At 40.9% G+C, this 27,664-nt stretch overlaps 1 protein-coding gene across 4 annotated transcripts in view; it reads left to right on the top strand.

The window, feature by feature from the left end:
- st3gal5 (ST3 beta-galactoside alpha-2,3-sialyltransferase 5) overlaps nucleotides 1–26,457 on the top strand; it is a 67,195-nt gene extending 40,738 nt beyond the window's left edge. For 3 of the 4 annotated variants that reach the window (XM_063047052.1, XM_063047051.1, XM_063047053.1), the window contains 2 exons: nucleotides 10,563–10,721; nucleotides 18,115–18,399. In XM_063047052.1, coding sequence (XP_062903122.1) covers nucleotides 10,563–10,721; nucleotides 18,115–18,369 — 414 coding nt within the window. In that variant the 3' untranslated portion in view covers nucleotides 18,370–18,399. Of the gene's footprint in view, nucleotides 1–10,562; nucleotides 10,722–18,114; nucleotides 18,787–26,314 lie in introns of those variants that run through there. The other variant, XR_010017768.1, reaches the window with a different exon arrangement.
- Nucleotides 26,458–27,664: the final 1,207 nt, after the last annotated feature.

Below are 27,664 nucleotides of genomic sequence, written 5' to 3'. Positions count from 1 at the left end.
TGAGAAGGATAGTTAAACAGCCAGTATCCTTTTCCCAGTGTTAAAATGTCTAACACCAGAGGTCATGCGTTTAAGGTGAGGGGTGTAGGTTCAAAGGAGATGTATAGGGCAAGTTTTTTGTTGTGTGCAGAGTGGTGGTGCCTGGAATTCTCTGCCTGGGGTGGTGGAGGCAAATATAGAAGTATTAAAGTGGCTCTTAGGCACAAGAATGTGCAGGAAATGGAAAGATGTGAACATCGTGTAGGCTGATGGGATTAGTTTAGGTGGACATTACTTATGTATAATTAGTTAGGTATAACACTGCTGTACTGTTCTATGGCAAGAAAATCAGCAGGTGTAGATGTTTACAGCAGCACTAAAGCTGACTACTGAGGGTCTGTATATCACCCACAGTCATCTCAGAAAATCAGCTGTACTGTTGACAGCTGTATGTGGAGATGGCAGAGATCTTGTTTGGCATATGTGCGACACTTAGCTGCATGAAAAAATATTTACAATTTTAAGACTTTCCAAAGGCACTAGATAACAGAATCCCAACTTGTATTTGAATAGAAAGAGCAATTGTTCTACCAATACGAAATAGTGTGTAGTTTTAATGTAACGCAAGTCATTGAAAAATCTAGGGCAAACTTTTCATTCTGCAATAAATCTTTGAAGGGTAATAAGAGTAGAGAATTCAAAAGTTCATTTATTATCAAAGTATGTACGCTGAATACAACTCTGAGAATTGCCTTCTCCAGGTAGCCACGAAACAAAGAAAGCCATGGAAGTCATTCTGAGAGAAACATCAAACCCACCCATCACACAAAAAAAACGCAAACACGAGGAATTCTGCAGATGCTGGAAATTCAAGCAACACACATCAAACTTTGATGTGTCACCACACAAAAAAGAAAGGCAACCCGATCATCACCTCTAAGCCCCCTCCCCCACACAAAAAAGCAAACAAAATCTTAACAAGAACCTCAACCCCCCAAACCCCCATCCCTCACACCAAAAAAAGCAAGAATGGGTTAACTTCTGTATGATAAAATAACAGCTAATGAAGCCTTTGTTCCAGCTGAAAGCAGATGCAACAAAATATTACAGTGCAGTCAGGAACAGACTAGTGATTTAGTGTGCAAAAGTTTACTAGATTAGGTCTGCAGGATATTTTACCAGGAATAAGGGACGTCAGGATTGTGGAAAATTTACTGAGGGGATCGCCTTTCCTAGAGATGGTGGTATTTTGTTTTCAGATGGCACTGTCATGACTGGCTGCTGTGTCTGTTTTTGATTTGCAAGAATGATTTAATTCATTTCCTTAGTTCCTGTTGATTGAGAAGTTTGTGCTGGAGCCCTGACATTACCTTGACCGGTTGGTAAGACAATTTGGTATATGAACATGGCTAATGCCAAGATATCATTAACATACCATTAAAAATGTATTGTTCAGAAAGAAGTGATACGGGGAGATTGAATTCAAAACTGGCTTGACAGAAGGTAGTGGTGGAGGGCAGTTATCCTTATTGGAGGTCTGTGACTAGAGGTATTGCACAGGGATCAGTACTGGGACTTCTGTTTGTGACATACTTGAGGGGACTTGAACAAAAAGTGGATGGGCTGTAAGACTGAAACATTGATAGAGCTGTGGATACAGAAAATGGTTGTTAATAGATACAGCAGCAGGATATAAATCACTTGGAAACATGAGCAGAGAAATGACAGGTGGACAAATGTGAAATGATGTACTTTGAAGATTAAATGCAAGGTAAATCTATTCATCTATTTAGCTTGTTAAGTTGTAAATGCTTAGTTTATCCTTACTGCCTGTTAATCAATCGACTTACTTGTTAACGTCTTGCATTTAAGTCCATGATTTTACCTTATGATACTTTATTGAATGCTGGTTAGAAATACAATTGTGTTACATCCATTGGCATTATTTCATCCACTCTTATAATTAGATCCTAAAATAATAATGCTCTTTCACTGTCATGAAACCTAGTTGGGCTGTCCCTAACTGAACTATGGTTTTCCAAATGCTTGGTTGTTCCACCTTTAATAATTGAGCACTTACGTACCTGACAGCCAGTGTTAACCTAATAGGTGTATAATTCCCATCTTTCTCCTTGCTAGTTTGCAAAATGATGGATTTGCTGGTTTTTAATCTGCTGAAACCTTTTTGAACATTCCTTAGATTTTGAAGTTCATGAGCATGTTGTATGAGGACAGGTTGAGTGAGCAACGGCATCTCTTTGGAGTGGAGGGGGATGAGGAGGTGACTTGATAGAGGTGTATAATATGCTAGGAGGAATTGATGAGTGGATAGGCAGTGACTGTTTCTAAGAGTGGAAATGTTCAAAATAAATTTATGATTAAAGTACGTATAGTGCCTATTTTAAAAAAAAATCACCACCTTGGAAGTTTTCATGTTTTATTGTTTTACAACATTGAATCACAGTGGATTTAATTTGATTTTTTTGATTCCGATCAACAGAAAACACTCTTTCGTGTCAAAGTGAAAACAAATTACTACAAATGGTCTAAGTTCATTACAATTATTAAACACAAAATAATTGATTGCATAATTACTCATCCCCATTAAGTTAGTATTTAGTAGATGCACCTTTGGCAGCAATTGTGTGTCTGTGTGGATGGGTCTCTATCAGCTTTGCGCATCTGGACACTGCAATTTTTCCCCATTCTTCTTTACAAAACTGCTCAAGTTCTGTCAGAATGCATGGGGATCGTGAGTGAACAGTCCCTTCCAAGTCCAGCCACAAATTCTCAATTGGATTGAGGTCTGGACTCTGACTTGTCCACTCCAGGGTATTAACTTTGTTGTTTTTAAGCCATTCCTGTGTAGCTTTGGCTTTATGCTTGGAGTAATTGTCTTGCTGGAAAACAAATCTTCTCTGGTCACTGTTCTCTTACATCAGGTTTTCCTTCAAGATTTCCCTATATTTTGCTGCATTCATTTTACCCTTTCACAAGCCTTCCAGGGCTTGCTGCGGAGAAGCATTCTCACAGCATGATGCAGTCACCACCATGCTCCACTGTAGGGATAATATGTTTTTAATGTGCACTGTTTGGCTTATGCCAAGCATAGCGTTTAGTCTGATGACCAAAAAGCTCGATTTTGGTTTCATCAGACTATAGAACCTTCTTCCAGCTGACTTCAGAGACTCCCACATGCTTTCTGGAAAACTCCAACTGAGATTTCGTGTGAGTGTTTTTCAACAGTGGCTGTCTCTTTGTCACTCTCCTATAAAGCTGTGACTGGTGAAGCACATGAGCAACAGTTGTAGGTGCAACCTCTCCCTTCTCAGGCACTGAAGCTTGTAACTCCTTTAGAGTTGTCATAGGTCTCTTGGTAGTCTCCCTAACTAGTCCCCTTCTTGCACAGTCACTCAGTTTTTGAGGACGGCCTGCTTTAGGCAGATTTACAGCTGTGTCATATTCTTTCCATTTCTTGATGATTGACTGAACTGTACTCCAAGGGATATTCAGTGACTTGGAAATTTTCTTGTATCCATCTCCTGACTTGAGCTTTTCAATAACCTTTTTGGAGTTGCTTGGAGTGTTCTTTTTGTCTTTATGATTTAGTTTTTGCCAGGATACTGACTCGCCAGCAATTGGACCTTCCAGATACAGGTGTATTTCTACTACAATCAATTGAAACACCTTGACTGCACAGTCTCCAAAATCAGATCTCCAGTTAACAAAGTATGTGACTTCTAAAACTATTTGGCTGCACCAGTGATGATTTGGTGTGTCGTATTAAAGGAAGTTAATATTTACGCAATTTTTTGATTTATATTTATAACTAATCTGGATCACTTTGTAGAGACCTGTTTTCACTTTGACACAAAAGAATCTTTCTATTGATCAGTGTCAAAAAAAGCCAAATTAAATCCATTGTGATTCAATATTGTAAAGCAATAAAGAGCGAATGCTTTTTATAGACACTGTATATGTCACTGTATGCTACCCTGAGGTTCATTTTCTCATTAATGGGCAATATGAGTGGGGATAATTTATGGTGATTGGAGGGATGGCAGAGGTAGGTTTTATTTTAGAGTGGTAAGTGCAGGATAATACTCAGCTAGTGGTAGTAATAGAGGCAGATACATTGTGGACATTTAAGAGACTCTTAACACACATGGATGAAAGAAAAATGGAGAGCTATGTGGGAAGGAAGGGTTAGATTGATCTTGGAGTAGATTAAAAGGTCAGTACAACGCAAGCCAAAGGACCTGTATTTTGGCTGTAATAGAACATAGAACCTTGCAGCAATGTTTCCACTGTTTCTGCAGCCACTTTATGGAATGTAGACCATCACAAGCAGACATTTTTGGTCCACTAGTTTGCCTGCTAGCTGTTCTCTACTGAGAATAATAGTTGAAATTTTTCATTTTTCATTAGCCCTTTGTGAAGACTGATCCATATTAAGGTCTCTTGTATTTCCTTATTTTGTATTAATACTTTCAGTATGAGCTTTTAAAGGGTCAGCATTTTCTTTTGCCACTCTCTTCCTTTTATGTATATGTAACCTAGCACGTGGCCAAGTGGTTAAGGCGTTCGACTAGAGATCTGAAGGTCGTGAGTTCGAGCCCCAGCTGAGGCAGCGTGTTGCGTCCTTGAGCAAGACGCATTGCTCTGTGATGGCACTGTGGTGCCAAGCTGTATGGGTCCTAATGCCCTTCCCTTGGACAACATCGGTGTCATGGAGAGGGGAGACTCGCAGCATGGGCAACTGCCAGTCTTCCATACAACCTTGCCCAGGCCTGCACCCTGGAGAGTGAAGACTTTCCAGGCGCAGATCCATGGTCTCGCAAGACTGACGGATACCTAAAAAACTTAGTACTAATTTCTTGTTAGTTTATGCTAAAGTTCTGTTTTCTTTCTCTAAAGAAATGTAGTATCACCCTTTACTGGTTTCTAAACTCTTCAAGTCATTTGCAACTTTGAGTGATTCTTCAAAGTTCAAATAGAATATATTATCGAAGTACATATGTCACCATATACTTCCCTATATGATTTGTTTTCCAGCATGCATTCACAGTAACTACAAAGGAGCACAATTGATGCAATGGAAAAACCATACAGTTCTGATGAACAAACAACCAAACTGTAAAAAATGACAAGCTGGATATACAAAAGATATAATAAATAAGCAATAACTTTTGAGAGCGTAAATTGTAGAGTCCATAAAAGTGAATCCATAGATTGTTGAATGAATTCAGTGTTGGGGTGGGTGAAGTTTTCCCCCTCTGGTTGAAGAACCTGATGGTTGAAGGGTAATAACTGTTTCTGAACCTGGTGCTGTGGGATTTGAGGCTGCTTTACCTCCTTCCTGATGACAGCAGTGAGAAGAGAGCATAGCTTTGATAGTAGGGAAACTTGATGATGGATGCTGCTTTCCTGTGACAGCTCTCCTTGTAAATGTGCTCAGTGGTGAAGAGGGCTTTGCCTTTGATAGAATGGGCTGTATATAGTACTTTTTATAGGTTTTTCCCGTCAAGGACATTGGTGTTCCCAGACCAGGCCGTGATGCAATCAGTCAGTAGAAGTTTGTTAAAGTTTTGGATAACATGCTGAATATGTGCAAACCTCTAAGAAAGTAGAAGTACTAATGTACCTTCTTTGTAATGGCACTTGCATGCTGGACCCTGAACAGGTCCTGTGAACTGATAATGGCGAGGAATTTAAAGTTGCTGACTCTGTCTCACCCTGATGAAGACTGACACATGGACCTCTACTTTCCTCCTCTTGTAGTCAATAATCTGTTCCTTAGTTTTCCTGACATTGAGTGAGTGGTTGTTGTGGCATCATTTCAATGTTCCTCCGACGTGCTAATTCATCACCAGCTTTGATTCAGCCAACAACATTGGAGCTGTTCTTAAGCCTCACAGATGTGAGAATAAAGCAAGTAGAACTGGGGGCTAAGCACAGCCTTGTGCTGATGGTAACTGTGAAGGAGATGTCATTGCCATACTGAATTGACTGGGCTCTGCAAGTGAAGATCCAGTTGCACAAGGAGATATTGAGGCCTAGGTCTTGGAGCTTATTGATTATTTTTGGGAGGATAATAGTATTGAATGTTGAGCTGTACTCAACAAAGAGCATCCTGACGTATGCGTCTTCACTGTCCAGATGTTCAAGGGTTACATAAACCAATTAAATCATATCTGCTGTTAACCTTTTGTGATAGGAGGCAAATTGGAGTGATCCAAGTCGCATCTTGGGTAAGGGTTGATGTGCTTAGTCATCAGCCTCTCAAAGCACTTCATCACAGTGGCAGTAAGTGCTACTGGATGATAGTAATTGAGGCAGGTTATCATTCTTGGTATGATTTGAAGCCTGTGGGTACCTCAGACTGTTGAAGTGAGAGGTAAATGCCATCAGGGAACACTCCAGCCAGTTGAATAACACAGGTCTTCAGTACTCGGCCAGGTATCCCATCTGAGCCAGATGCTTTTGGTGAGTTCACCTTCCCGATGGATGCTCCCATGTCAGCATCAGTGAGTGAAATAACGAGGTTATTATCAGGGGCTATGGGAATTCAAGAAGGTGCCTCTGTGTGTTTTGACAGTCAAAACAAGCATAAAATGTATTGAGGTTATCTGGGAGCAAAGCCTTGTTGTCACCTATGTCACTGTGCCACCACTGAGCTCATCTAAATGGAGCGCTGTTGCAAGAAAGCAGTATCCATCATCGAGAGCATCCACCATGCAGGCCATGGTCCCTACTCGCTGCTGCCGTCAGGGAGAAGGTACAGGCACCTCAGGACCCATGCCACCAGGTTCAGGAAAAGTTATTGCCCTTCAACTATCAAGCTCTTGAAACAGGGAATAACTTCACTCTCCCCATCACTGAACTGTTCCCACGATCTATGGACTCACTTTCAAGGGCTCTTCATCTAGTCATAGTCATACTTTATTGATCCCGGGGGAAATTAGTTTTTGTTACAGTTGCACCAGAAATAATAAATAGTAATAGAACCATAAATAGTTAAATAGTAATATGTAAATTAAGCCAGTACATTATGAAATAAGTCCAGGACCAGCCTTTTGGCTCAGGGTGTCTGACCCTCCAAGGAAGGAGTTGTAAAGTTTGATGGCCAGAGGCAGGAATGACTTCCTATGTCGCTGTGTGCTGCATCTCGGAGGAATGAGTCTCTGGCTGAATGTACTCCTGTGCCACCCAGTACATTATGTAGTGGATGGGTGACATTGACCAAGATGGCATGCAACTTAGACAGCATCCTCTTCTCTGACACCACTGTGAGAGAGTCCAGTTCCATCCCCACAACATCACTGGCCTTACGAATGAGTTTGTTGATCCTGTTGGTGTCTGCTATCCTCAGCCTGCTGCCCCAGCACACAACAGCAAACATGATAGCACTGGCCATCACAGACTCGTAGAACATCCTCAACATCGTCTGGCAGATGTTAAAGGACCTCAGTCTCCTCAGGAAATAGAGACGGCTCTGACCCTTCTTATAGACAGCCTCAGTGTTCTTTGACCAGTCCAGTTTATTGTCAATTCGTATCCCTGGGTATTTGTAATCCTCCACCATGTCCACACTGACCCCCTGGATGGAAACAGGGGTCACCGGTACCTTAGCTCTCCTCAGGTCTATCACCAGCTCCTTAGTCTTTTTCACATTAAGCTGCAGATAATTCTGCTCACACCATGTGACAAATTTTCCTACCGTAGCCCTGTACTCAACCTCATCTCCCTTGCTGATGCATCCAACTATGGCAGAGTCATCCGAAAACTTCTGAAGATGACAAGACTCTGTGCAGTTGTTGAAGTCCGAGGTGTAAATGGTGAAGAGAAAGGGAGACAAGACAGTCCCCTGTGGAGCCCCAGTGCTGCTGATCACTCTGTCGGACACACAGTGTTGCAAGCACATGTACTGTGGTCTGCCAGTCAGGTAATCAAGAATCCATGATACCAGGGAAGCATCCACCTGCATCGCTGTCAGCTTCTCCCGCAGCAGAGCAGGGCGGATGGTGTTGAACGCACTGGAGAAGTCAAAAAACATGACCCTCACGGTGCTCGCTGGCTTGTCCAGGTGGGTGTAGACACGGTTCAGCAGGTAGACGATGGCACCCTCAACTCCTAGTCGGGGCTGGTAGGCGAACTGGAGGGGATCCAAGTGTGGCCTGACCATAGGCCGGAGCAGCTCCAGAACAAGTTCTCGATAATTATTGCTTATTTATTTAATTAATTATTATTTTCATGTGTATTTGCAGTTTGTTTTTTTTTACACACTTATTCTTGTCTGTTGGGTCTGATCTTTCACTCATTCTATTCTTTTATATTTACTGTGATTACCTGCAAGAAAATAAATCTCAGTTGTATATAGCGACATGTATGTACTTCGATAATAAATTTACTTTGAGCTGTGGTTTCACTTGTAGTCCCCCTGGCCAGCCTCAGGGTCGCTCGGCTGGCTGTCGTCTAGGGAAACAGCCTCGGCCCCGCCAAACTGGGTAATAGTTTGTGTGGATGCTGTGTGATGTACCCCACCCCGCCCAAATAACAGACAATACATCAGATATGATTAAATGATTTACAGTTTATAGATATTACTGGAACTATATAATTAATAGAGAATAAAATATAAAAGGGAAAATAAAAAGGCGCCACACTTGTCAAAGTTCAATCTCTTCGTGCACCAACAGTTGGAGCTCAGGATCCTACTTCACCCTGCGACCCCTCGGACCACCTCGACCTGCCGCCTGGGACCAACAACGGTGGTCGACCAGACCCTCCACATGAGTCCGTCTCCGTCTCCTCTCCTCGCCGAACACCCTGGACCTCGGACTCCTGCTCGGGTTCTGCCCTGTTAGCGGACTCACAGCATCTGGTCCATCCTCTGTCTCTCTCTCCTGCCTTCTGCCCAAAAACCCGCGCATCACACTAACTTACAGACACACAGAAATAATAACATCTATCCCAATTGGTTTGTTCATCCTCTTATCAGTAACGTGATCCAAACAAACTGCTAGCAGGAGGACTTTCTCAGTAGTTAACATAACAAAGAAGCCATTTTAATTAGACTACGTAGTAACATAAAAGAAGAAACCCCTTACACACTTAAGAGGTGATAGCTTTCAAGCCCTGCCACAACTGTTGACCAATCTTTTGTGATTCAAGTTCGGTCAGAATTTCCACTTCACATATGAGATAGCTTTCCAGAGGTAAAGTGTACTTCTCATGTCTTCAGTTTTTCCCTCATTAAAAATGCTGCAGTTCTAAATTGGTCACTAGGAGGAGTAAACAACCTTTCTACTCTGTAAGACTTTGTTAGCAGTTCTCCACTGTGTTGATGCCAGCAGCTGTTACAGCCATTCTGAAGAAGGTTATTTCAATAACTGATTGTCGCTAACTATTCCAAGGATGGTGTAAATAGAGTTTGAATAATTACTATAAATGTACACTCAGTAGCCACTTAGTGCAAGTTTGTAGTCTTCTGTTGCTGTAGCTCTTCCACTTCAAGTTTTGATATGTTGTGTTTTCAGAGGTGCTCTTCTGCAGTTCTGCAACCACTGATGTAATGCATGATAATTTGAGTAATTGTCACCTTTTCAGCTTGAACAATCTGGCCATTCTCTAATCTCTACTTCTACCTCTACCTCTACCTCTACCTCTACCCCAAAGAACTGCTTCTCACTAGATGCGTTTTCTCTCTCTGTAAACTCTAGCAGGGGTTCCCAGTCTTTTTTTAAATTTATATATTTTACACACACACACGCACACGCACACACATGCACGCACGCACTATGGACTCTTACAATTGACTGAGAGATCCCTGAACCCCAGCTCCTGAGACTGTTGTGCGTAAATTCCAGGAGATCAGTAGTTTCTGAGATGCTCGAACTATTCTGTCTGGCACCAATAATCATTCCACAGTCAGTCACTTCGATCGCATTCTGATGTTTGGTCTGAACAGTAACTGAATCTCTTGACTATGTCTGCATGCTTTTATGCATTGAGTTGCTGCTACCCGATTGGCTGATTAGATATTTGCACTAACAAGCAGGTATACCGCTGTACCCAATAAAGTGGACACTGAATGTATTTCTACTTTTATAAAGCAGCAAAACAATTATTGTATTTTTTTCACATTTCCAAATATCGAATTATTCCCTTCCAACAATGTACAATATGAGATATTGTACACTTGGTGAAATATCAGTGTCGATGGGTGAATTTAAATGTGTGTTCAAGTTTTTAATCCTGCAGAATTTCAGACAGGATAATATGTAACTCTTGCATTATCTCGAAGCTAGTATTCATCCTACAGACTCTACTTTTGGATGTGGTCACAAAAGGAGGCATTTTAACAGTGGGTATTTTAATGAAGAATGTTAATTGCCACCAGAACGCTTGTGTTCATACAAACATAGTACCAATAACACAGTAATAGACAAAGTAAAAATGGCTTTTATAGAATTTGTCCCAAGTGATTGGTGAATTAACTATTTCAGCATAATAATCCCGAAATATTGTGCAATAAGTTGTATGTAATTTCCAACATTAATGTTTTCTTTTACTTATTCTAGTCATTTTGGGAAAATTTCTGGTTCTGGAAAGAAGTTGCTAAGAAAATACCAATTAAACCAACACAGTTTCGAATACTGAACCCAGAGATCATAAAGGAGACAGCAATCGATCTGCTGCAGTTACCTGAACCTCGACCAAAACTGTTTGGATGGGATCAGGTATGAGTTACTTAGAAATGTAGTTATGGATACACTTAGGAGAAATATGGTTCTCCAGCTGGGTTTTTGGCTGTGGGTTGTTTAGCAAAGGATCGTCCCAACAATGAATCTTTATATGATTTATGCAGAAGATTTATACAAACAGCTGTTCATGCAAAATACATTGAAAACATTTTTATGCACCTACTGTGGGATGCACTAGTTCATCTTGGTTTCCTTAATGACATACAGAATGTTAAATAAAGCACACAATTCTTTGGAGAATCTTGTTTTAGCTGGGCTTTTTAATAAATATTCAAAATGAATAGGAATAACAATTGACAATGTAGATTTTTTTTTGCTCTGTTGTGCCATGTTCTCACTGCATAATTTCCAAAGTGGCCATTTTAAATTTTGTTTTTACTTGCCCTTTTGGATTACCCTATGAATACTTTTTAGGCTATAGAATGTTTTGGAACATAGTTTCTTCAGTGTTTACTTTTCCTTAATTCTGAAATCTACACTCAAATATCCACTGGCATCCAAATCAATTTGGTGATTTGTCCTAGAAAATGGTACCTACTTAGTTTATATGAGGGGGAGAGGCCAACCTTAACTAGACTTATGTAGCTCAAATGTAGAGTTGAAATTCATGGCAAGTGCTGTTGGATGTAAGGGAGGTTATTGAAGAAGCATTTCCAGATATCTATAGATTCAGTGATGGCGCCCGAGGACAGGAAATATTATTCACTTGTTCAAGAAAATTATAGCAATTAAACCTGGTAACACTGACCAGCTAGATTAAATTTGATGGTAAAACAATCAAGAAAGAACTGGAAGTAAATTGGTTTAGTGTAAAATCACTAGAAAGCCTCGTGTAGATTTGTTAAAGGCAAACTGTCTAACCAACAATGCTGTATAATAAAATAAGACATTGTCACTAAGGGAAATGGTTTTAATGTATACAGGTGTCATGCCTCCCCCACATCACAGCTGTTAATTTGATGTAAATATACCCTTACGGAATTCAGTCACTATCCTAAAGTTTGAGGAATTTACTATTACAGGATCTATGTAGAAAAAGAAATGCATGAATTATGTAATGCTCTGGTTAAGATTTTACTGCTAAACTTTTACTGCCAATGCTGTAGGGTACTTCATTTAATAGTTTTCTGTAGAAGCAGTGTGCATTGCTGGTAGTGTTTGGATTACAGTTTTCCATCATGTATTTCTTAATTCATGCATAATGATGCAGCTTTGTATTATGGAAAATTGTGAAACAGATCATGTGTGTGAACACCCCCACCCCTCCACGATAAAGATGGAATTGCCTGCTACCCACAGAAGGTGTTTGAAAAAGAACTGTCTTATTTTCTGGGTTAAAGTCCATGAAATAAGAGTGGAACCGCATGGTGGTAAATTGTCTGACTTTGGAGTAGAAGGAAATGCACAATGAAGTTCTCTGGGGTCAATCCTAACATCACCTTTTTAATTGATTGGTAATGATTTTGGTAAACAGATTATAGTTTAGTTTCTAGATTTGCAGATGACATAAAACTTAGAAGCATTATGAACTGAAGGAAGAACAGTAAAACTTCAGGAAGATATAGACAGGTTGATGGAGTGGGAAGCTAGATGAAATTCAGTGCTAAGCGATGTAAATTCTGGGCAATGTAATTGCTCAGCATTGTAAAATAAAAGAACAGTGAGATTTGAGGATACGGCTGCACAATTCACTTACTGGTGGGACAGGTTGAGAAACTAGTTTGAAGAAATGTATGGGACACTGGGCTTAATAAGTAAATGAATAGAGTACATGAGCAAGGAAGTCATGACAAACCTTTGTAAAATGTTGATAGGGCCACATCTAGGGGTACTCATAGCCAGTTCAGGATGTCTCACTTGAGAAAACAAGTGACTGCTTCAGAAAGGCATAAATGATATGAATGATGCTTTCACTGCAGCTTTAGCAGCTTTTCTTTCCTGGATCATTTTCATCACTGATGCCCAATCCAATTTCCATGTTACACCAGGATGGCTTGAGGATCTTTGGCTTTTTCCTTGAACTGAATCCCAGCCAATTGCAGTCCACCACTTCGTTCAAAGTGAGAACGAGTTCGGTCCAGCAGAGCAGTTTCTTATAAACTCTGCAACCTTTCAGTATATCATAGCTAAAGGTATATTATACCTGCATATCTGTGCATATGTTGAACGGTCTTTATTTCAGACCTGACCTAGGACCTCCCTCTCGCCACTTTTTCATGGTATATTAATGACTACTTTGAAATTGAATGTTTTATTGCCATTGCTGCCAATTTCCACCATCCTCTTATTGTAATTTGTTCATCTTTAACCTTTTTTCCCCTTTTCTTGACTTCTTTATTTCCATCTCAGGATATAGGTTAGTGACTAAAATCTATTAAAAGCTTCAGACTCTCATCTATTTTGACTAAACCTCTTCCCATCTGTGAGGACTCCATTCCATTCTCCCATTATGCCAGTTTCTCCCATTTTGTACTATGTGCTTTGAAGACAACACTTCTGGGGTATCTCCCTGTTTCCTTGACCCCCTAACCATAAACCAACAGGTCTCTTGACTCTCTGTTCCATTTCTACCACTACTACTCTTGCGTCTCCTCCTGCCACTCAGAGCAAGGATAGAATATATCACTGCCTTCACCTTCCACCTCACCAGCCCCTATATCAGGGGTTCCCAACCTGGGGTCCATTGTCACCTTGGTAACAGTAGGCATCCATGGCATCAAAAAGATTGGGAACCCCTGCTATATATTCAATGGATTATATTCCAGAATTTCTATCAAAATTAATCAGGTGCCATCATCAGACTTACTGCTTCTGCTGTGTCATTTTGGGATTCCAAGGAGACCTGACCCTTTTGTAATTTACTAGGTCACTGTTCCATCTCCACCGACAGCCACTTCTATTCTTACAGCGACTTCAGGAAATATAACTGAAAATTTTACCTTTTTCCATACAACTATCCATGTTTTTACGCAATCCTTTCAGATGAGGTAGAGATTAATTTGTACTTATACTAGTCTAATATGCATTTACTGCTGGATTTCTTTACATTGGAGATTGGATAGTTGTTTTGCAGATCACTAGCATCCAGTCACAAGTTGACCCAAGTTTATCGGTGCCTGTCATTTTAATTCCTTGTCTAACTTCCATTCTGACCTCTGTCTTGGGTGTCTTACACTATGTCCAGTCTAAACTCAAAAATAAATCTGACCTTTCATTGGAGACTTTGCATCCACTAGAGCTCAACATTAAATTCAACAATTCATTTAACTGGCATTCCCAACCTGCTCCAGAAATGGAGTTATGATGCTGCAGAGCACAATGCTGGGGATGCTTGAATTATTGGGCACTATCTACAGAGAAGGGACAAGGTTGGCATGTCCAATCAATGAGCTGCTGATCAGGAACACCAGCTCTGTTTCCTTCTCTGTGAGTTCTGGCTGGGTGAATGATTCCAGGATTTTGATTTGTTTTTTTATTTCCAGCATCTATTGGTGTTCCATATTTTGCAGTTTCTGCATTTTTTTTTTTGGGTTCCTCTCTACTTAACATCTGTAGACATTTTAGCTGCCACTTGGAAGACTTCAACACTTTGTAAGTTGTTCAGCCCTGGAAGATGCACCAGTCTGTATCATTTTTTTTTTGGGTTTTCACCTCGGCACAGACATGGCCTTTGCTTCTTCACTTTTTCTATAGCTTAAAGCATGCAGCTTTCTAATTTTTCCCAGTTCTAATGTAAGGCTGTTGACCTGAAACTCCCTAATTCTAATTTTCTCTTCACATCTTGCCCGATTCCCTGAATATTTCCATCATTTTCCTTATTGATTTTAGTTTACAGTGTTTTTTCTCCCATGTGTTTTTGAAAGCTGTAGAGGGGTTTTAAGAGACTTACTAAAATGTTTTGGTGGGTGATGGACTTTGGTTATGCATTGATAAGCTGGTGTAGCTTCCCTCAGAATGGGAGTCATGAGGTAATCTGGTCATGGTATAGACAGGGAAAATGGAGAGAAACTAATTCTCTTATCGAATAGTTAGAAACTGTGGGACGTGGAATAAAGATGCATGAGGAAAATCATTTTTCTGATGGCATTTGGTATGTGCCTCCTTTTGGAAAAAAGTTCAGTTGTTTCAAAGGGAGCTGGAAGAACAATTTGCGGGAGGGAAAATGGTGTTAAGACTTGATCAATTGCTTATTCTGTGAACTGGATAATATTCTCTATTATTATCTATTAATACTATCATAAACAAATGTCTGAAATGCAAAATGGATTGCACTTAGTGCTGTATCAGTCATAAAGTAAGTTGTGTATGTTGTTGTACAAATCTGTCCTTCATATGTTTATCTTTTTAAACAACACTGCGGTTTGTTAGACATGTTCTTTTCCACAGGAGTTAAGACTTAGAAATTGGACCCAATTGTACATGTATTTATGTCCCAGTTGTGCACATTAGATTGCACCAAGATAATCTCTGGGTCATTTAGCGATTAGAGTGTTTACCTGGGCTCTTCTGATCTGTGATTCCCAGTGTCATACTGCACATTTAGTGACATCATTCAGTGCCTAGGTTTCTGTGCTTGTCAAGGAAAACTCAACGTGGAGAGTGCAAACCATGACTTGTAGTGATAGAGTTGTACAATATGGAATCAGATCTTTTGGCCTACTGAGTCCAGGTAGAGAATTAGCACCCTTGCCCCACCTCCCCCCCCATCTTAATCTAAACCAGATTATTCTCCCCACCCTCATCGAGGTTCTAACAAATTATTTTTGGTACAGACCAGTGAGTCTTGATTTTTTAAAAATAATTAGCGAATAGGCCATTATCTGCAGAATCACTATTTATTCCTCAAACCCAATTGCTCTTAAGCATTTTTTTTTTCTTTGCCAAGCCAAATAAAGGGAAATTTATTTTCCTAATGCAAAGTTGAGCAGAGTTTTATGTCAGTCTGGGAGTCTCCCAGCCACCGTTATTAGAATCGCGCCTTTAATTCCAGATTATTTAATTTACTGAACTTCAATTCCTTTGTTTCACATGCTTAGAATTGATAGGCCATATCTCCAGATTACTGATCCACTAATTTAATCACTGGCTACATCAGCTTCTGTGTGGACACTGTAGTAGTATCAAGGGCTGTTTAGAGCTTCTCTAACAACAAACCATTGGTCACCACAGATCTAATGGCTCTTCTCAACCACAAAAAGAGAGGGAGACAGGGGGGAATTGAAACATGTTCAGAGGGAGTTAAAGGAGAAGATCAAGGTGGCTAACGAGGGATACAGGAGAGAGCTGAAGAACAAGCTTGTGTTAGAGTAGCACCCAGGAGGTGTAGAGAGGCATGAAGAACATCACTGGCTTCAATCAGCCTAGCTGTAGAGCCTCAGAATGCAAACGTGAATAGGCAAATGAGTTAAACCAATTTTTCAATAGGTTTGAGGATCCTTGCCCTGCACCTATCATCCACACCTCCAACTGCTACCATTCCGATCTTCACCTCCCCAGCTCCCACCTTCCACCAACTCCCCAGTCATCATGGACTCGCCTTCACTACTGAGCAGGTGAGAAGGGCACTGGAGAAACTTAGACACAGCAAAGCATTGGGTCCGAATGGTGTGAGTCTTGAATGGACCTGAAGGAGTGTGCTGAGCAGCTGTGTGTAGCTCTCCAGTGCATTTTCAGTCTGAGACTCAGCCTGGAAAGGGTCCTGACTTTGTAGAAAATGTCATGTGTGGTCCCAGTACGCGGGAAGGGCCGACTGAAAGTCTTGAATGACTACCATCCAGTGGCCCTGACCTCACACATGAAGACCCTAGAAGCTGGTCCTGGCTCACCTCCGACCCCCTCATCAGACCAGTCCTCAATCCCTTGCAGTTTGCCTACCAGGAGCACATTGGAGTTTTTTTTGATTTCTCAAGTGCCTTCAATACCATACAGCCCTCATTGCTGGAGGGAAAGCTCCGTTCAATGCAGACTAGCAATTCCATTGTGTCCTGGATAATGGACAACCTGACTGGCAGACCACAGCTTGTGTGTCTTCAGAGCTATGTGTCAGACATGGCTATAAGCAGCAACGGGGCCCCACAGGGGACTGTACTGGCTCCCTTCCTGTTTACCCTGTATACCTCGGACTTTAGATACAACACTGAGTCATGTCATCTGCAAAAATTCTGGTGACTCGGCAATAATTGGGTGTATAAAAGGAGGTCGGGAGGATGAATACAGGGCCCTGGTGGAGGAGGTTGACGAATGGTACAAGCTGAATCACCTGCAGCTCGACTTCAGTAAGACAAAGGAGATGGTGATGGACTTTAGGAAGACTAAGCCTGCATTGCTCCCTGTTACTGTTGATAGTGAGGACGTGGATGCAGTGAAGGACCTACAAGTACCTGAGGGTGCACCTGGATGACAATATAGAGTGGAGCACCAACACAGGCTATGTACAAGAAGGGCCAGGGTCACCTCTACTTCATGAGGAGACTAAGGTCCTTTTGAGTATGCAGGCCTCTCCTTCACGTGTTTTAGCAATCTGTTGTCACCAGTAGAGTCTTCTATGTGGTGGTGTGCTGGGGCAATGGGATCAAGCTGAATGATGCCAACAGAGCTAATAAACTGATTAGAAAGGCTGGTTCTGTTATGGGAGTCAAACTGGACGCATTGGAGGCTGTGGTAGAACAAAGGACCCAACGGAAAATCCTGGCAATTCTGAATGATGTTTTTCACCCTCTGCAAGTCCCCTTGACTGAACAGAGGAGCACTAGAAACGGACTAAGACAACTTCACTGCTCCAAAGAGCGCTATGAGGTCATTCTTACCCTTGGCCATTAGGCTCTGTAATGAGTCAACCTATAGCTGGGGTAGTGATGACTCCCTCCTGACTGTTTGTGGTAACTTATTTTTTTTCTTTCTTTCTTCTCTTCTCATATTTGTATATCTGTGCACTTGTAGTGCTACTGTGACACTGCAACTTCCTTTGGGATCAATAAAATATCTATTTAATCACTGCAGCGTGATTCCTAGCAAGCAGCATGAACTCTAATAAGCAGAAAGTGAAAGGATTAAATGTGCTATATTTCTGTTTGGTACCTTTTAAAGGATTTTTAAAAATTGGCCATGAGCATTTTTCATGCTCTTTTTTTCCTGCCTCTTGAAGAAATTTGCTCATCTGGAAAAATTGCGATACATACCATTCAAATCGGCTATCAGCGTACCAGCTGATCTTTCCCTATAGTTCTTTTGTTTCTTCCACCTGTATTCCAAATTGAAGATCAGTGATTTCAGATTCCTATCATGTCTCAACGTTATGCCACACTTAACTTTTGCTTGAATAAAAAGTGTTTCGTTATTAACGTAATATTGTCTGTGTTTGCACTTTCAGAATATTCCTACCTTGGGAGTCAGTGCTGTTGTTCTGGCGACTCATTTATGTGACGAAGTCAGCTTGGCAGGATTTGGATACAACCTAAGCCAGCCAGAGACGCCTTTGCACTATTATGAAAATGTCCCGATGACCGCTATGAAGGCTCAAACTATGCACAATGTGAATAAAGAGAGACAGTTCCTAGAAAGCTTGATTAAAGAAGGTGTTGTGACAGATCTCAGTGGAGGGATTCACTGCAAATTTTGCATTTGAAAAAATCGCAACCTTAAGATTTACATGTCTTAACAAGAAGAAACTGCCCTCCAGGAGAAGATATTATTTGAGGCTGGTTAACTTGGCCTTTTAGCTACCATTAAGAGAGTTTACAATTTTGACACTCCTGGCAAGTACTTTCACAGAAGTTTCATCATTAATCAAATTCTGGAAGTGCAACTTTGAGAAAAGTATTTGTGACATGCTAACTTGCATATTGAACTCGGAGTCGGTAATGAGTGTCTGTAATATTCATTGCATTATTGTGTCCCTGGTTATTTTAAGTCCAATTTAATATAAATTATGATTGTAATTTCCCTGTTATTTAAATAGGAGTAATGTTTGATATCTCTCAGAACAAGATCGTTAAGTGTTAAACTTAATATCTGGTCTACAGAAAGGCATCTTGGTGCTTTGGTGAGTACAGGACAATTTAAATTCTGTTTTACTGCATGTCATAGGTGTGAAACTTGAATGAATGATCTTTATTGTCATTATACATAGGTACAATGAAACTCTTGTCTGGCTTCCTCTCAGGCAATTAAATAAAGCGGTAGATAAAAACAAGACAGTAATAGAAAAACAGTATTAAATAGATAAGTAGCAGAAAATAAGTTGCAGCAGCCCCATAATATCACAGTAATGCACAAAGTGCCATTAGTGCAAGTATTTGAGTCCTTGTGTATGCATGTGTGTGCTCAATGTTCGGTCATTGTTCTGTGGGAGTGGTGTGATGGAGGCCACAGCTCTGGGATAGAAGCTGTTCCTCAGTCTATTTGTTCTGGCTTTTAGTGTCCTGAACCTTTTGCTGGACGGCAGCGGGTCAAACAGGGAGTGGCCGAGGTGTGTGGGAGCTCTGGTTATGCTGATTGCTGTCCTGAGTCTGCTGGAATAGATGGTGTCCAGTCCTGGAAGCTCCATCCTGACAATTTGCTGGGCTGCCTTCACCACGCGATGCAGGTCTTGTCGCTCAGAGGCTGTGCAGCTGGCATACCACACTGTGGCGCTGTTGGTCAGGATGGTTTCAATTGTGCTTCTGTAGAAGTTAAGCAACAGCTTTTGTGGGAGTTTGGCCTGCTTCAGCTTTCTGAGGATGAAGAGTCTTTGCTGTGCCTTTTTTACAAGCAGCGAGCTGTTGGTGGTCCATGTCAGCTGTTTTGACAACATAATTCCAAGGAACTTTAGGTTTTCCACACTTTCCACTACCTCTCCATGTATATGGAGGGAGGCGGTGTGTGTACTCTGTCCTTTGATCTCCTGAAGTCAATGATCATCTCTTTTGTTTTAGAAGTGTAAGGACCAGGTCGTTGTCCTTGCACCACTCCGTCAGATGATCCACCTCAAGCCTGTAGGCTGTTTCATCCTCGTCCGAGATCAGGCCAACCACTGTGGTATCGTCCACAAATTTAATTGTGGAGTTGGAGGTGTAGATGGGGGTGCAGTCATGTGTGAAGAGTGTGTAGAGCATAGGGCTCAGCACACAGCCCTGCGGGGTGCCTATTTTTAAGATGAGGGTGGTGGAGGTGTGCTTACTAATTCTGACTTTCTGTGGTCGGTCTGTGAGGAAGTCCATGACCCATGAGCCCAGGGAGGAACCAAGGCCAAGAGTGTTCAGTTTGCTGACCAGTTTATGGGGGATGACTGTATTAAATGCAGAAGTGAAGTCCACAAATAACATCCTCACATACGTGTTTGGTTCCTCTAAGTGAGTCAGAGCAATATGGAGGGCTGTTGTGATTGCATCCTCTGTGGAGCGGTTTGCCCGGTAGGCAGATTGGTATTTGTCCAGATCAGGTGGGATTATAGCCCTAATGTGTGAGAGCACAAGTCTCTCAAAGCACTTCATGGCTATGGGTGTCAGCGCTACAGGACGATAGTCATTCAGGCACTTCACAGCTGATTTTTTGGGCACTGGGATGATGGTGGAGGTTTTAAGGCATGTTGGAACAACAGCTTGTTGCAGTGAGAGGTTAAATATACTTGTAAACACGTCAGCAAGCTGGTCGGCACATGCTTTCAGTACCCGGCTGGGCCAGCTGCCTTACTCGCATTCACTTTCCTCAGGTTGGATCTCACCTGATGCTGCTTAAGGACCCAGTGTGGACTCATCGTCAGGTGGGTGGATGAGTGGAGCAGCCTCCTCTCTCTGAGCATCAAAACGGGCAAAGAACTGGTTTAGGACATCAGGCAGTGTGGCGTCATCATCTGGCAGCAGATTATTGGATTTGTTGTCTGTCAGCGCCTTGATGCCTTTCCACGTACTGCAGGGGTTGTTGTTATCAAACTGATTTTCAATGCGCAATTTCTATTTGCGCTTTGCATCCCTGATGCCCCTGCGGAGATTCCCCCGTGCTTCACTGTAGGCTTGTTTGTCTCCTGACCTGAAGGCTGCCTCGCGCTTCCTGAGTAGTGCAGTCACATTGCTGTTAACCCATGGCTTTTGACTGGGAAACACCTTTATTGTCTTTTGTGTTATTACATTTTCTGTGCAAAACTTAATATATCCTAGGACTGACCCAGCATATTCCTCCAGGTCTGCTCCCTTTGCAAACAAGCCCCAATCTGTGTTGTCAAAACAGTCCTGTAGCATTGAGGGGGCTTCCTCAGACCCCACATGTACTGTCTTGATAGTTGGTTTTACTCTGCAGATCCGTGGTCTGTAAGCTGGGGTCAGTGTGAGGGAGATACGGTCTGATTGTCCTAGGTGTGCAGATGAGGTCACTTTGAATGCTCCTGGAATATTTGTGTAGACTTGATCTAATACACCCTATCCTCGTTATATGCGAGGGATACGTTCCTCGAAGTTGACGCATAATATGAAATCGCATAATGTGAATAATTATTTAAATGGAGAAAACAGGGATGCGTTCCAGAGGGCTTCCTAAATATGTTTTATCTGTAATTTATTCACATTTTTATACCAATACGATACAAAAGCAGTACTACAAGACAACATTTGTATTATATTTAATCAATTTAAGGTAATATTCAATGTAATAAATCATAGAAAGTTAACATCCTCTGGTGTACAGTACTCACCAATAGTGGCAGGTGTGTTCGCTCCAGGAGATGAGTGGTTGTGGTGGTGTCGGGCAGCTTTACACGGATAAGGTGGATGGTTGTGGTCATCAGGATAGTATCAAGCACAGCAAGGGGTGAAGGAAGACTCACAGAACTCTTAGAACTGCCGGCAGCAGAAGATTACAGCGATTTGCATAAAGTGGTGAGGGTTGTTTGCTTTGGCAGCATTTTGTTTTTCAGCATAAATTTGCTTGTGGGGAAGAAAGGTTGATGGCAGGGAACGACTGAAATGCTGACTCCGTTCTAAAATTGGGTCCATGTCCATCGCCATTTGTGCCAAGTGTTCCGACTTCCACCATTCCCTCACCATTGGTAAACTCCCGGGATTTTCAAAATTGTCTGTTGCAGCAGCTGAGAGAGAGTTTGCCGTAATAAAAAAAAACAAACAAACAAAAAAAAATGTACGCTTTGAATGTGGATCACACCGGTGGAGTGGTTAAATCAGTGATGTGTTAGACGGCGGGAAACGCACTGTTAGGATGCATGCTGTCCAAATGTTTAGGAAGGGCTGGCGCATTGTCAAGCAACAAAAGAACTTTAAAGGCAAGATTCTGTTCCGGGCAGTAGCGTCCCAGAGCTGTGTTACCTTCAGCTGATGCTGTGCTGTTTATAATTTCCAACTTTTTTTCAAGTGTTAAAGGGGTTCTCTGCCGCTTGGCTGACGGCCCAAGACATGACATCGGACGCTTAGGAGGCATAGTTAAATATTTCAAGCACAAAATCACTGCACCGTAGGTAAAACCAACAAAAGTTTAAGATCGTGTATCCACACCTTGCCAAAACCAATGTGAGAGTGGCGGGAGTGAGATTGTGAGGCGCGCGCACCTGACTTGTATTGGCGGGAAAGCGGTGCTTCTCGTCCCAACAGTGAGACTGTGAGGCGCGCACACCTGACTTGTATTGGCGGGAAGGCAGTACTCCTCGCATAACTGTGAATTTTGGACGCATATAACGAGACGTTGGTAGAAATAGGTTCCTCGCGTAACTGTGAATCCGCATAGTCTGAAGACACATATAACGAGGATAGGGTGTATGTTATTTTCTCGTGTTGGGAAATTCAAATTTTTGTAAAATTTGGGCATGACCAGTTTAAGATCTGTGTGATTGAAGTCCCCTGCTACAATGATCACTCCGTCCGGGTGAGGCATGAGCTGTTTGTTGGTGCTATCATGTAGCTTTTCCAATGCTGACTTAGCCTTTGCTTGCGGGGGAATGTATACAGCCATAATTATTATCGTTGTGAATTCCCTCGGGAGAAAGAACGGTCTACACCTTACCACGAGGAGCTCCAAGTCCGTGCAGCAGTGTTTATCCGCAATGTTCACGGCTGTGCACCAATTATTGTTTACATAGACACACAGTCCTCCTCCTCTGCTCCTCCCGGAGTCCTTTGTGCGGTCGGTCCTGTGAACAGAGCAGCTGGCCAGCTCGATAACAGTGTCAGGTATGTTTGGGTTCAGCCAGGTCTCCGTGATGATAGTCGCACAGTGAGGAATGGTTCTTACTCTAATCCTCATCCATCTTGTTGGTGAGGGATGTGGCGTTAGCGAGAAATGGGCTTGGTAGTGCTGGCCTGTATGGGTTAGCCTTTAGCCTAGCCCGTAGCCCGGCCCGCTTTCCCCGCTTCTGTTTTCTTTCTCTCTGCTGCCTGCGCCGCTGGGATGTAATTCCTTAGGGCTTCGGGGTGCGTAGAATCTCTGGCGGGAAGAGAGTTGTGTTAACTCCGGGATCTGTGTAGTGTTCTCCAATGAACAGTAGCTGGGATTGATCGTAACTGGTGAGAGCTGCTACTATACTTAGGGTACTTAGCAGAACTAAGAAAAATACAAAGCCGAGAGTGAGCCGAGCCGCTGCTGTGTCCACAAGCACCGCCATCTTTTTCTCTCTTGATAGCATATTCCCATTTTATTTTGATGGTGTAATCTGGCAGTTGCATCAGATTTTATCGTTTTTAGAGAAACACGCAGCTGTTCAGTAAGTAAACAGATTCTTTTCATATCCAAAATTTCTGCTTAGCAATTTTAACCTTTTAACTGTGGTTGTCCAATAGGCATTTCTTTTGCTTTCTAGATGGCAGCAGTGGTGATCTAGACAAACTAAAGTTAAATTTATTTCATACTCCTTTTATGTTGAGTTGATGTGTAGAAATACTAATTCTGCCCCTTGAAATAACTTATTACATAAACCCTGTGGAGTGGGTCTTGTCTTCAGTGGTAGTAGAAGAAAAACTGATAGGCAATCAGCAGTCTATTTTATATCTTGTTTTAAGTTTGTGTGAAGAACAGTGAGTGTAAAACTTAATGTTTGATACCACTATTACTGTCAATTTCATAATATGAAAACTTTAAAAGCTGCCAAAGATTTGAGAGTCAGTGGGTATTCCATGATTAGAAAATAAAGGATTTACATTTTGATACATTCTGCGTCATGAGGAAAAAAAACTGGGGCAATTAAATTTTAATTAAAGAAATTTTAAAACATTTTTGTGTAGCTATTATAGTAAAATAATCAGTGTTGTATAGGCTACATGTGTAGACCTGCATATGCACACAGTTATTAATGCTAAATGCGTAATGAATCAATTTTGACTAGATGGAGCATTTGTTGTGATATCCCATCTTGTAGAGGATATTTTGTACAATATTGACTGAGCACTGATTTTTTTTAAAGATCCTCCTTTCATTTTTTCCAATTATAGTTTAAAGTATAGGTAAATTAATGAAATTCTTCTCAGTTTTTGAGATTGTACCTAATACTTGAGTTTTGAATACTCTTTCGCTAAGTATTCCTGTCTATCCTGAAATTTGCAAATAAGGTGAACATTGTTCACTCTTTTGCTTCTGTGCACAAATGAAGGAAATAATCTTCAATTGGTATATAATGATGCAGTGTTAATCGCAACTTCAAATTTCTGCCTCGTGGAAATGTTCTTGCTGGAACTGTAATCGGTGCATGTGGACAAGCTGCTGGTGGTCATGAATTTTGCACCAAGATATTTTGTCATGCGGTAAATGATCATCATCATTTGGACAGAAACGAGTACAGTTTGTCCACTGGGGGAGCATGAATATTTCAAGAAAAGCTATGATCATATAGGCAAAGGCTGTACAACTAGATACAAATACGATCAAAAGCAGTGTGATATTCACAGTTTCACCTGATATTCCACTGTTTACAATTTAAATCTGGTAAATTTTGCTACTTTACCTTAGTTTCAAAAGCTTTATTTCACAGTTATCCATCTTTATACTTCCCTATATCATGCATCTTCCTGTCTTGAGAAAATTGTTCCCAATTGTCTGCCAGTAACTAATATATAATGTAAACTGTATCGTGTTAGTTCGCATTATCTCTGCGACAGTTAGGTTGAAATGGAAAGATCAATGCACTTTAGTTCTTGATTACTCAGTTTAAAATCTTGCATGAATGAATATTCATGCTTGAAATATTTTGCTTGAATTTTCTTGTTAGCATATTACAACTTGACTGTTTAACATGGCATATATCAACAAATAATAATCTTCCCTAGAATGGATTATTTACTTACATGGAAAACATATGCTACCAGCCAACACTTGAAAGTGCAACCCTTTTTCTTTTGTCTGGTCCCCATAATAGCATACACTTCCTTAACTTTAGACGACCAGTATTCTAAGCGTTCTGACAATTTGGCTATGTAATTTAGTCTGGAATATGCCTTTCAGTTGCTGAGGATGAAATGGGGCTTCAGATAGATTTTACAAATATCTGGCAATCAAGATACAAAATTACAGCTTTGGATAAACCATGAAAATCCCCTTTTGCCTATCACCTGTCCAGCTCTCGGCTCTATCCCTCCCCCTCCTGTCTTCTCCTATCATTTTGCATCTCCCCCTCCCCCTCCAGCTTTCAAATCCCTTACTCACTCTTCCTTCAGTTAGTCCTGACGAAGGGTCTCGGCCTGAAACGTCGACTGCGCCTCTTCCTATAGATGCTGCTTGGCCTGCTGCGTTCACCAGCAACTTTGATGTATGTTGTTCCATGAAAATCACTGCAAGCTCCCAAATTTTTAAGCTTATTTGAATATTGAAGATGTTGATTATTCCCTCTGAATTCAGCGATTGCTGACTACTTTTGATCTGTAAGAACTGTTTCAGTAAACTCTCTGAGGAAGCTTGGACTATTGTTCATGAGACTCTTAAGCAACTAAATTGTTACTCTAAATTTATGACTCCAGATGCAGGGCTAATTGCAATGGCAGGTTCTATCAGAGTGAAGGGTTTCTGGTAAATGCTAAGATAATTTTGAAAAAATTGGGAAGTGATAAAATTTGAAGAATGTTGCCCATTGTCATACACAACCCTGCTGAGAACAATGACTCTGCCTCTTAACTTGCTTTTCACTGAGTTATGGGCCATAATAGAAATTTGTTTTAGTAAACTAAACTGGAATAGTGAGTGTGTATGTTCATAAGTTAAAATATCAACTGGAAATATGTGTTTTTATATTTACCGAACAATATAAAAACTGTAATGTATTTGCGTCTTTATAGAATTATGTGGTGAATTATTTTTCCAATTAAGCAGCAGAGTTCATACTTCAATCAATTCTTAGTGGACCAAATATTTGATTTCCTTAATGTGTTATAATTGGAAGGATTAGAAAATGGGGTTTCAATGTATTCTCAAAAGTAACAGGATACTTACTATTGACATTAAATGGAAAGACTAGGGAATTAAGAGGCAAAACTAGATCAGAACTTTACATTTTTAATCTATTAGTTTTGAGCCCTGAATTGTATTTATTTATCTGCTTACTTCTGAGGGCTTTGTTTGTTACCTGTTGACGCACAGAATTCCAAAGTGCACTGATGTTTCTTTTTAAGTTGCAGCTGGATGGAGCACAAACTATTTCTCATTAAATTTAAGATTGTCCAAATCTTTTGTGTAATTTAATAAGAATGTCCATTTCTTTGTGGTTTTTACATTGTATGTTCCTAATATAAATGTTTTTAATAAAGAAAAACAAGAAAACAGATAATGTGTACAAATATTGTCTACATTCACAGATGGCTTATGAATAACTGTACAGACTGACATTGTGCCTTTTAAAAATACGCTGCTTAGCAACTACCTGTAGAATATAACCCACAATAGAGTTTCAGGCATTTATTTAATACTTTTAAATTATAACAAGTTCTGAACTCTGGAGGAAATCTCTTGGATGCATTATGTACAAACAGAAGTAAAGTTAAATTTTTTGAGGATTTTTGATATAAGATTATTCTATCAAATTCTGCCAGTTTTGTTTGTAACTTTTCATTTATTTTGCTTTTTGTAGATTGAACACAGATTATTTTCAAGCCCTGAATTTTAAGTAATGCAATCAAAAAGCTCTATCTTTTAATTTAACCGTGTAAAGTGAATTTTACACTTGTTTGTATTAATAATGCTGACCTGTACGTAGATATTTATGTAGTATACAAAGTAGATGGTAACTAAATGTGTTTCTAATAACCCCATACACTATGAAGAAATTTGCATCTAGTAACTTATTCAGTATCGAATTGAAAGAAATATATCAGCCTGTTTGTGCATAACAAAGAAATTAGAGATTAGAGATTCACTTTTGTCACATGTACAAAGAAATGCATCATGTGCACCAAATCAAACCAGCCAAGGTTGTGCTGGGCAGCCCACGTGTTGCCTTGCATCCTGCGCCAACGTAGCACTCTCACAACTCCCTAGCCCTAACCATAATGTGGGAGGAAACCGGAGCACCCGGAGGAAACTCACACAGTCACAGGGAGAACGGGTAAGCTGCTTCGTGGCAGTGACGGGAAATGAACCCTGATTTGTGTTTGCAGGCATTGTAAAGCAATGTTTTAAACACTATGCTTCTGTGCTGCCCTATCACAACAGTTTCCATCTCTATATAATCCATCTCCTACAGCAATATACATGTGGCGGAGAAACTGCAAGTCATGAGCCTCCCTTGAACTTCTGGTTGGTGGTTTGAACCACTTTGTTGAGGAATAGTTGTTTCCTGCCAAATTCACTTGAACTAACTGATGAAACAATTATTTAATGTTGTTCCATAATACACACTTATAACTTAAACAGAAGTGGGTAACCACAGAGTGCATTTCATTTCTTTGGCATGCTGTCAGCTGAAGCCAGTGCACTGACTGTGAGAATGTAACTGATAAAGTCAGTGCCTATAGCTGAAATCCTCA

The sequence above is a fragment of the Mobula hypostoma genome, chromosome 4 (assembly GCF_963921235.1).
Source record: "Mobula hypostoma chromosome 4, sMobHyp1.1, whole genome shotgun sequence".
Lineage (NCBI taxonomy): Eukaryota > Metazoa > Chordata > Chondrichthyes > Myliobatiformes > Myliobatidae > Mobula > Mobula hypostoma.
Note: the sequence above shows the minus strand (reverse complement) of the source record. Positions and strands in the feature narration are given on the sequence as shown.